This window comes from Prorops nasuta, unplaced genomic scaffold (genome assembly GCF_024137725.1).
Source record: "Prorops nasuta isolate Cenicafe-Biocafe unplaced genomic scaffold, Cenicafe_Pnas_1.2 PNAS00007, whole genome shotgun sequence".
NCBI classification, from domain to species: Eukaryota; Metazoa; Arthropoda; class Insecta; order Hymenoptera; family Bethylidae; genus Prorops; species Prorops nasuta.
Window position 1 is genome coordinate 1,184,119 of NW_027116804.1, and position 11,423 is coordinate 1,195,541.

The window sequence follows — 11,423 nt, forward strand, 5'->3', positions numbered from 1 at the left end:
ATGAGTGAAAATAGAGAGCCTGTTACTATGCGTAATCGTTTGATTTGGCAGAGATGTAACTATTTCGAGTTACTTAATGATGCAGAGTTCTCAAGTCGTTTTCGAGTAAACAGATTGCAGTTTCAGGAAGTTTTGGAACAAATTGAGCCTGCTATCCGTCAAAGAAAAATGTACGTAAAACAAATAAATTGAAAATGATATATATGAATGAAATTGTTATAAAACAAATTAAATTGAATTGTTAAACAATGATCATAATATATATTTAGTAGACTATAATGGAGACGATTAATATTTATTCCTAATAACCCAAAATGTTTAAATTTTCATTTTCAGGAAGAGTGAAATTCCACCGGTTATCCAATTGTTAGTAGCCATTAGGTTTTATGCGACAGGATGCTTTCTGCAAGTGGCAGCTGATTTTTGTAATATTAGTACAAAATCTGCGCAAATAATAGTGCATAGAGTATCAGCTGCAATTGCTAATCTATTTCATCTTTATGTATCATTACCACGAACAGATGAAGACATGATACAAACTGCCAAAGATAATTTCTTAATATCAGGAATGATAAGAATTATAGGTGCAATCGACTGTGTCCATGTACGCATAAGATCATATGGTAAGATTTTAGCATACATATTAATTGAAGCGCTTTTTGTCTTCAGTGCATTTTTTGCCTGGTTTGAACTAGCGGAATTACTTGTAACAATTTTTTTTAAGATGGTCTGATCATCAAAAGCCGTCTGCATTTTTTTAATTATAGCTAAGGCAAGTCTCGTTTTCCAAACGAGATTCGATCAATGGCTGACAAATATTTTGCAATCTGAAATTGCTTTTCAAATTCAGTGAACAAATTCATTATATGCACATACATATATAGATATTGTTTAAAAAAAATGTTTACAATACATTATTTGTTGTTAAATGAGTCTACTTTTGTATATGATTTATAGGAGGCGAGGATGCAGAGCTTTGGAGAAACCGAAAAGGATTTTTTAGTATAAACGTTCAATGCGTGGTGAACAGCCATCTGGAGATAATGGATCTTGTCGCAAGATGGCCAGGCTCTGCACATGATTCTACTATTTTTAATAATAGTAGACTCAAACACCGTTTTGAAAATTTTGAATGCGGAAATGGTTTGTTAGTGGGAGACCGTGGTTGCCGTAACGAGCGGTACTTGATGACCCCACTCGCTAATCCGCACACACCGGCAGAAGTTCTTTTTAATGAAGCCCACATTAGGACCCGCTGCATGGTAAGCAATATAAATATATTCAATGTAATGCAGCTTCAGTTTTTAAGTTAAAAATGGAGTAAACAAATAGTATGGAAACCTCTGTATATCTATACTGGCACCTTATACAAGGTGAGGCACTTAAGCCGCCCCAGAGCGTAAATACAAAAAGACGCGTATCTCTGTAACTATAAAAAATATCCAATTTTTGCATAGCACCTTTTCGAAACTTCCTGTTATTTGCTTTCAGAAAGGTCATATGCGAAAATTGAATATCTCTTATAGTTAAAGAGATACGCGTCTTTTTGTATTTACACTCCGGGGCGGCTATATATATTTAAAGTTTTTATTTTATATTTCAGGTGGAAAGATGTTTCGGCATTTGGGGACGTACATTTGCTGTTCTTACTATTGGTTCACGATTTTTAACCCCAGAAAGAACAATAAATGTAATTTTATCCACTGCAGTTTTATTTAATATTATAAGGCGTGACAAAAAAGTTACGCGAGGCGGATTACAAAATTATCTACAAATACCGGAGGTATTTTCATCGCCCACAAATGATGACCGCCACTTTTTAATTAATAATTATTTTTATAGGTTTGTATTAGTTTCATCCTTATAATATATATATATATATATATATATATATATATATATATATATATAGTTATTTTTAAATATAAAAATTGGAAAAATATTAAATTTTATTTCCTACGATTTTTACTGTAAGCCTTAATTTATAAAGAAAATTTATTGTAAGTACTTTTTTGTGATTTCTGAATATTAATTTAAGAAATATTTGTGACATTTATTATATTTACTTTCTCGGTAAACTTCTACCGACGCCTATCACGGTCGTCGTTAAGTTAACGATAGAATTCGGTAGCGACCGCCCTTTTTAACGACAATTATCGAAAACTTTGTGTTACAGAATCGCTCTTAGCGATATCTCTCGGTAACTCGATTCAATTACCGAAAGTTGTCGATAACTAGTTACTGAATCCATATAGACGGAAGTTACAGAATCGCTCTTTTCGTTACTGCAAGCGACAACTATCGGTAGTTAGCGATACCGAAAATCATCGCTGGGAAGTTACAGAATCCCAGCACTGAGGTATTGGAGCTGTCATCTCGGCCAAGATGGCGTCGATGTGCAACTCCAACACCTCAGAGTCGGCCGACTTGTTCGCAGTCGGAGACGTGGGTGTCGGCGCAGGTGCCGGCGCAGGTGCCGGCGCGGGTGAAGGCATGGAAGCCTTCTGCTTCGCGGCCAAACAGGCCACAATTGACGTCCGGCTGACCGGAAGACTGACGGGGGCGGTCACGTCCGGTAGGCGGGATTGCGGGGTGTGTCGAGTAACGGGGATTAACCGTCTCTCGGCGCCTAGAGTCGATAGTTTCGGCGGGACGAGGAGAAACGTTGCGCGAGCACGCTGAGCGGAACGGTGCTGGTCCATCATCGACCGAACAATTATTTTTGGAGTTTTCATCGAGCCTTATATATCCTATTTCCGAGTTAGGGGAACGATACGCCATCCCCACCACCTGGATTTTTGCACAAGGTTTTAACTCCTTTATCAGGTGAATACCTATAGATATTCCATCTATATTTTGGATTCTAAAAATGACAGGTGATGTTGCTGCAACCACGGTGTAAGGGTCGGAGTATCGGGGAGCCAATTTGCCGGCATAGTTCCTAGACGCTTCCGATAGGTGGTGCTCGCGCTTCATCACTAAGTCGCCTAGTTGAGGGCACAACTTTCGGCGATGGAGATTGTAGTGCCTCTTTTGCACCTGCGTTGCGGTTTGTTGTTGCTTGTATGCCTTTTCCCGAGACGATCCTAAACGCATCAAAATTTCCCCATGTATTTGAACGTCTTCCCTAGTGACTTCTCGGTCGGTAATGTCGGTATTTTCGCCGTGAAGTGGTAGGTGTTAAAGTGTCCTACTTTTTCTAGTGATAAAATGGCGTCTTCTTAACTATTTGGAGAGCGAGAGTGTCCAATCTAAGTATGATATGAATATGGGCGTTTGTGAGCCAACCTTGTGGATATTTTAAAAAATACGTGTTTCCAGTTTAAATTACAGTATAATGTAAAAAAGAAGGTATTTACCTCTATCTGTCATAATGTGTGCATTATTTTACGATTATAACAACTGTAAGTTGCAGTTTACTGTTATTAAAACGTATGTTCTGGAAATAACAGTTAATTAAAATATGAAGAGAAAATTAGTTTTATCATGATTTATTGAAGATGTATTCATATAAAATTAATTTTATCGTTAATAATAAAAGAAGAGTTACAATAATTAAAAATTGTTTCAGCAAGTAAAAAGAAAGAATGGCTCAATAAATAATGGTCAGCTGATAGAATGGTAAATCTATGAGAGTATTCAATCACTTCAGCAATTAAATTTGCTTTCACTGAAGAAAGTAAGTTAATTTATATTTATATTTCTAATGCTAACTTTAGAATAGTTACATACCCACTAAATTTAATAGATAACTAATTAGATGAGGCGTGAATTTTCTACTGTTTTTCAAAACTGTACGTAATAAGGGAAATGTATTCACTAAAAACAATGCTTAGCCCATCAGTAAAAAATAATTACAAGATATAACAATAATAGTAATTACACCTATATGAATATATAACATAATTTCATTGTTTTATAGGTAATTTAAGGATGTTTAGAGGATCTGCTTCCTTTCGCTGTTCCAAACACAGCTCATAGATTAAAAATATGTAAATTCACATTGATACCTGGCAGAATTAAGTCTTGTGGTATCGCAGAGTTAAATCAAATACATAAAAGAGCTCAAATGAGGTATCCAATATAATAAGTTTAAATTTTTTATGTTCTTAAGAAACTTGTGTAAATTATATGTCTAAAGTGAGTGTCTTCAAAAGTATAGGATTTTAACTGAAACTGCTTTGCTATAATTGATTTAATATAATGTAATCATTACATATGCATATGTTGGTATACATATAATATTATTACTATTATTTGATCTACTTATTTTCCTTATATCTTTAGTTATACATGTATGTATATAAGAATCGAAGTTTTGTTTAATCGAACAATGAGAGTCAATTCATATTATATTTAATGTTCAAAATATAATGCTAACAAAATGTTAACATTTGAAAATTTATATTTACTTAATTTATTAATATTGCTGAAGCTAGTTAAAAGAAAGATCTTCCAGAGTCACACTTGCTACACATTGCTTTCAAAATCTCCAATCAAAACTGGAATATTTGTTACAGTTTATACCATAAACACACACACACACACACACACGCGCGCGCGCACACATATATATATATACACACACAAATATATAAAATGTTTTTACAATTAAACTTATAATTAAACAAATATACATAAAATTTATATAAATGATAGAAGCTTATAATTGTTCGGATATACATAAATTAATACAAATATATAAAATTAAATGTTTACAATTAAACTAATAATTAAACTTATATCAATATATATTTTATTCAATGATCTGAAACAGAGAAATTCAGTTAATATTTTACAAATTGTAAGTTTAACATTTGATACATCTATTTGTTGCTGTACCCATCGTGCAAAAACGTTTACCTCTTGATATACAAAATGTATAGGCTTTTTCGTATGATCGGTAAATATTTTTACGTGTAGTTTACACGGGGTGTTGCAAGGTTTTATAGTGGCTATCAAATTATCAAATTTTGGACAACCAAACCTTTCCAAATTTATATTTGGGATATCCAAGTAATTCAGAACATCCCGTTCTACATGTCCCCCTTTATAAGCTACTAAGGGGTATTCACAATCCAATTTTATGCTATTCACAAATTTGTAAATATCTTCTTGATTATAATGTTCATATCCTGTGTTGCAATATTTTATCCCGTGAATATTTTTGAAGACGAAATTTACGTTTTTTTGGTCCTTAATTGATAAACTTTTATACGGCTCACGAACACGAAATGCACCGTATTTCGTATTTCCCGTAGTTAAGTTTTTAATTGCCACTTCTTTATACACAAACTTTCTGTTTATCATAAATCCATCAAAATCAATTATATGTGTAATATGTAACAGTGAAGACATTTTTAAAATGGAATGATATTTGTCGTACGAAGCAAACGTTCAAGCAATACTGATGCCTGTCCTACGTTTTCTTCGACCTTTTAAGCACTGTTAGGGAGGTGTCAACATTTTTTTTTTTGTTTTAATCTACGGTAGGAAGATGCCTATACTTCTCTTAGAAGAACGGAAACGTCATTGGCTCTAAGAGAGAATATTTTCTGCCCTATGCTACATGTAGTGGGCGGTAATTCTAAGATGCTTTAAGGGTTGACAAAACTTTTGTCCTACGGTGGGGAAATGACTGACCTGCCACTCTTTGAAGAACGGAAACATCATTGGTCCTCAAGAGAATATTTATGACCTATGCTACGTATAGTGGGAGATAGTTTTGACCTATGGTGAGGATAGTAGGAGGGATGAAGAACAATTAGCTTGAAGAGAGGGAGAAATTTTCATGAAACATGCATATTTAAATAGAATTATTTTAGTATAAAAAACGTAGGCATAATGGCACCAACGTTCGTTGATTTTCAAGGATTCCGTTTGACGGGTAAGTCATTTATAATCAAAGAATTTGCTGTTTTACAAGAACAAAAAGTGTTCCATATTTTATTTTCACCGCCCTATTCATATTCGTGGCTAAGTGAAGAGGAGCGAAAGCGGACAGAGTAAGTATATGAAAAAGAAAAAATATATATTATTTTTGTTTAATATAATGTTTCTTTTTAGCTGGTTCTTTCTAAATTATCACGGCTTAAATTGGGCGGATGGCTACTCACCCTACTATAAATATAAAGATATTATAAGGAAGTATATTTATAATGATGAGGATGAGATTTTTGTGGAAGGAATTTAAAATACAAATTGGTTAAGAGATATTTGTAATTTAGAAATAACTAATGTAGATAATTTTATGTGGGGGGATTTTGATTTAGAAGATAGCTTGCATAATTCACATATTCCAGCATGTTTGAATCATGAAGGTGTATGTGCCTTAAAAAATGTCTACTATATGAATTATATATATGAGCAAAAATCTGGAATATATGTATAACTGAAAAACGCTTGCATCTATTTTCTAACATGTCGTTACCTGTCCTCAATGTTCTCTTACCCCCTGAAGTGTTTCAGAGATCTTTTATCTGAAGAGCTCAGATTCCCACCCACTTTTCCTCAGTTCCTGATTAGTCCTCTCGAAGAAAAGAACGGAAGATGTCTCTACGAAATAGAGTTTTGAAAACGCAAGAAGAATATCGCGAGTGGGTACGCGAGTGTCTTGAATATATTCATAAACTCAGAATCTCTAATCGCAACGCACCTATAGGCACGCTGCAGAAAATTTTTGCAGAAATTGCACAAATACAGTTTCTTCTACTTAGAGCAGCTAAGGATAAGAGTTATTGTTTGAATCATGCTCTCAAGAATCCTGATTTAGGAAATCAGCATAATTATCATGAGTAGGTACGCAAGTGTCGTGATTATATTCGAAGTTTAAGAGATGCTAATAGATCTGCAGCGCTCAATACGGTACACAAAAATCTGGCTGAAATAACAACAATCCAACGTCTACTTCTGCATGCGGCAAAAAATAAGAAATCAATTGGAGGGAGAAAGCTTATTTGGAAAGATATCGAGTCTTCATTTAAATCTCGAATATGTAGCGGAATGGTTGTAAATTATAATTATATAGAACCACGTGATTTTCTAACAGGTGCAAAAGACTTAGTACAGACCTACACAGAAAAAGTGTTTAATAATGTGAACGCAGTTAAGATAAATTGCATCTTTAACGGCCAATTTATTTGTAAAGAGATTAGTGATAAGAAACATATCTCAACCCGCAATGCAGTCTTATACAAAACTGATAGTTTTAGTGATTGGTATAATACAAATATAATAGACAAAATTCTAAAAGAATTGAGTGAATTTCAAGAGCGTGATAGTGGATGGGCGTTGGAAAAAATTCTGAATTTAATTATAAATATATGTTCGAGATCGGGGGGAGCAGTGAATGTTGAGAAATAGATTCCGCATTTTTCTGCTATATCTTCCTTTCTCTCTTGTGCCCAGAGTGACGGCTAGACCGCCAGCGTCTAGCTGCTCACTCTGGCCGTGTTCCGTTTTTAACTGTCAGCACTACGGTGTGACGTCATTATAGTAAGTTACAAGCTGCGTTCCGTTTTAAATATTGTTACTGCAAGTGAAATTAAAAATTTAAAACGGAACGTGTTTTTAGTACTACTGACACTACGGCCTGATGACGTGCTGATAAATAAATTAAAGCTGAATTCTAGTTCCTCTGGTTGACCTAAGAAAATGAATTCTGCAGTGACAAAAGTTCTTGTCGTGAATGGTGTTAATGAAATTGCAAATTTATTAAACTCTGATACAACTGATAGTAATTCAGATGATGAAGATTTATTTTTTATCAGAATTAAAAAAATAGATCGCTCTGATTATTCTATGCGGGTACGAATCAGAAACTACGTAACAGAGGTGGTTTCTTCTTATTCTGAAAATGAATTTAAATCTCACTTTCGGTAATTATTTATTATATGAAATTTGTAAATTAGTAATATTATTTGAAAGGTTATATAAACGTATTTATGTAATACCCTTTAATTTATTAGAATCACAAGGAATACATTCCACTTTCTTTTGGAGTTATTAACCCTTTGCGGACGGAGACGCTCGACGGGCGAGCGTCGCTGTGGACGACAGGTATTGGAGCGTGCAGTAAAGAAAATTTTCACGTCGCATATTTGCGTTTTACAAATTAAGGCTTTATTCAAATAAATGATTCAAAAAATCCTAAAAATTATAAACAAACAAATTTACTAACAAATAACTTTTTTTATGAAATCTAAGAAAACCATAAACAAATAAATGTAGTCGTATTTACATATTATACGTTTTATATTCTTCCTTTGTGTGGTATCGCTCAAAACAATCACCTATGTGCAAGGTCGGCTTAGCTGAACAAGTAGCACAATAGTACATCGATTCTCTCCTTCCATGTTTTACCTTCCGATTCGAGCATACGACACAATCTTTGCTTCTTCCTGTCTCATTTCGCCGAATAATATGTAGAAGGCCGTTGAGCCTTTCCGCTGTTCCAGAAGTCGAAGGAGGCTTGGGATCACCATCTCGAAAATCTCCAATCAATTGATCTACCAAGCGACGTACAAATGCTATATGGCTTAACTTTTTTATGTTGTATTTCTTGTGATGTTCCTGATACAATAAATAGGAATTTATCACAGAAACGTCCAATCCCCAAAAAAATAATTTTCGCCACCATTTTTGGGACTTTCTCATAAAACAGTACGTGCCTGTGTACTGGTCTGCTTTGTCTACCCCGCCCATGTATTTATTATAATTTAGAACCACATCTGGCTTCACAGTATCAGTTACTCCTTCTTTCTTTGACCTTTTAGTGACGGTTTTTGAAGATGAGGTAGCACAGGTGCTGAGCATGGTCACTATACGCTTGTCCCTCCAAGCCAATAATAGTAAATCTTTCCGTCTGTAGGCAACCATCTCATTTTTCGCAATCTTTGGATTCTTTATTTCATCTGGAATAAATTTCCTATTTGTCTGGATAGTTCCAGTCAGATGACATTTCAGTTCTAGTAGTGCATCTGCCAAGGGAATGCTTGTGAAATATCGGTCGTTGAAGATATGGTATCCTACAGCGCCAGGATTGGATTGCAATAGATTGTGGTATAGTTGTAAGACTATTCTTGTACTTATTGGCAGATCTGGTCTAAGTAATTTTTCTGTAGTAAAACTGCCATAATATGGTAAAAAAGTCTGTATATAACCAATATTGGCGTCTGCAAGAACGTAAATACGGATACCCCACTTGGTTGGTTTCTGTGGGTTGTACGTAATAAAAGTTATTCGCCCTTTGAATTTGACGATGGATTCATCCACTGATAATTGCACCCCGGGTACAAAATTTTCTCGACATCTTCTATCAATGTAATCCAAAAAATTGCTAATTTTCTGCGTCCTTGTTGTCATGTTTTGTCTACCTTCAGTATTTTCATTTGTATGAAGCATCCAGAATACTTGTAGAAATCGATCCCTCCTGAATACTTCGGCAAAGTACGGGATCCTGCATTTCCTGTCGGTGCTCCAATAATCCTTCAGGTTCGGAAGTGGCATTGTTCCCATAAGCAATATTATCCCGAGAAATGCTCGCATTTCTTTTAGTGTGACATTAGTCCATGTACGCCATATGGACCGCTTTTTTACATGTTTTTTTTGTATCGTATCATTTGCGTACCGATTAGTCTCCTCAACTATTTTCTTGATCAACTCTTCCGTAAAGAACGAGTTGAAGAAATCTAACGGTTCTTTATAAGTTGATTGTAGTTGTGAACCAGGGGTTCGTGATTCAGAACTAAACTGTATTTTTTGTTGAATGATATCGTGATTTGTAACATTCGTCCATTCATTATCACTACGGCCATCATTTTCCTGAATATTCATCTCTTCATTACTGCTGCTATCACTGCCCACATTGAAGCGCCTGAGTGCATTACTTGTTGCAAGGATTTCACTTCCACTGGATGAACTAATGACACCTGTGTCGTCAGAGTCAAACTGGAACTCATCATTACTGTCACTATTGAACGTACTATCTCTGGATCTTTTCGCCATCGTGTGTAGGATGTTATAAAATATAAAATATGCGGAAAACTTTGCTGGTTGCTCTGGCAGTGACACTGAAATACTGACTCGACAAACTGAAATTCGTTCTGACTCTACCATGGTCTTGCATCGTAAGTTTACATTATACGGAAGATAAGACTTCATCGTCCAAAAGTCTCAAATTTCATTGGGAGACCACTTGACGTCTTAGGCTAGTATCCCCATGTGTATCTTATCGTCTACGACGGCAGACGTACGCTAGCCGCAGCGCAAGAGTTGGGCGGATATATCCGACACTCGTCCGCAACGGTAAAAAGGCTTGGGCGGATATATCCGCCGCTCGTCCGCAAAGGGTTAACTCCAAATTTAAGCAGACGAAACGAGCGATGTGGCCAATGACCGCCACTAATGGCCTGCAAGATTTTTTTGATGCGTTTAGGAACCATACTTCCTCAAGGATTTTTCCCCGCCTGGACTGAGTGACTGGAAAGAGTATAGGATGTGTATGATAGGCTATCCTTGTTTAAATGCCTTAAAGAGAAAGAGAGAGCCTTATACCGCGTTCAACATGGTTTCTCCAGGCCTTCGTTTCTTATTTTCCTATCTCGGACGTCGCCATTGCTCTTCTCTCTCTAACTCATAGATTTCTATCTGCGTCTTTGTCTAAAATAAATCTACGCCACTGGGTGATTTTTTGGTGAGTCTATACCACTGGACCTATCTGTGAGTCTTGTGAGAGTGTGAAAAGTGCAGAAATGTCAGTCTGGCATCGCGGATTTTTAATCAAACGAGTGTTAGTATAAATTGTTAAAGAGTTTTAATTTGTTGGAAAATGTTAACCAGTTATAGTGAAGTTATAAAATTTTTAATGACTTTTCTGGATTATCGAAAAAAACAGGTATAATAAATTTTTTATACTTTTAAAAACTTACATTACGTATTAAGGAAATATATTAAGTTAATTCTTGTCAAAATTAACTTAATATATAAATGTATGAAACAAATAGATTCATGAATTTAAATAAGAAATACATAATAAAAAATATTATTATAATTTTTTAAATAAAATGCAGATCCTAGCGTATTTATTATAATGTATAGTTAATTGGTAAAATTACTGCTAATTATAATGTCTCTTTTTCCTAGGTGTAAAGGTTCTATGGAAGGTCCTACCAGGAGTAAAGTGCATACGTCATACTGATTTCAACCAGAGGAATTAAGCAACGCTAAGGAATGGAACACAGATTCAGATCACGCAGCATGCTCTCCACATCTATAATAAGCCAACCTGTTTTCTTAGATAAGTAATATTACTGATAACCATATATAAAATGTATTCAAACATGATCCTTTGTGGTTTCCCTTATGTTTCGTAGGTCAAATGTTCTAATAAGGCTGATGAGCTGCATCCAATTGGTGAATAAAAA

The 11,423-nt window shown here is 35.0% G+C and overlaps 2 protein-coding genes across 2 annotated transcripts; one reads left to right on the forward strand and one right to left on the reverse strand.

The window, feature by feature from the left end:
• Positions 1–1,313, forward strand: LOC136775217 (putative nuclease HARBI1). Its single transcript, XM_066729791.1, has 4 exons — positions 1–170; positions 337–623; positions 725–727; positions 958–1,313. The coding sequence occupies exons 1-4, from the start codon at positions 1–3 to the stop codon at positions 1,311–1,313; spliced, it is 816 nt and encodes a 271-aa protein (XP_066585888.1).
• A 6,825-nt stretch (positions 1,314–8,138) lies between these two features.
• Positions 8,139–10,161, reverse strand: LOC136775218 (piggyBac transposable element-derived protein 4-like). The gene is made up of 2 exons (XM_066729792.1): positions 8,240–10,161; positions 8,139–8,148 (listed from the first exon to the last, which is right to left on the reverse strand). Exons 1-2 carry the CDS (start codon positions 10,159–10,161, stop codon positions 8,139–8,141), a joined length of 1,932 nt encoding a protein of 643 aa, XP_066585889.1.
• Positions 10,162–11,423: the final 1,262 nt, after the last annotated feature.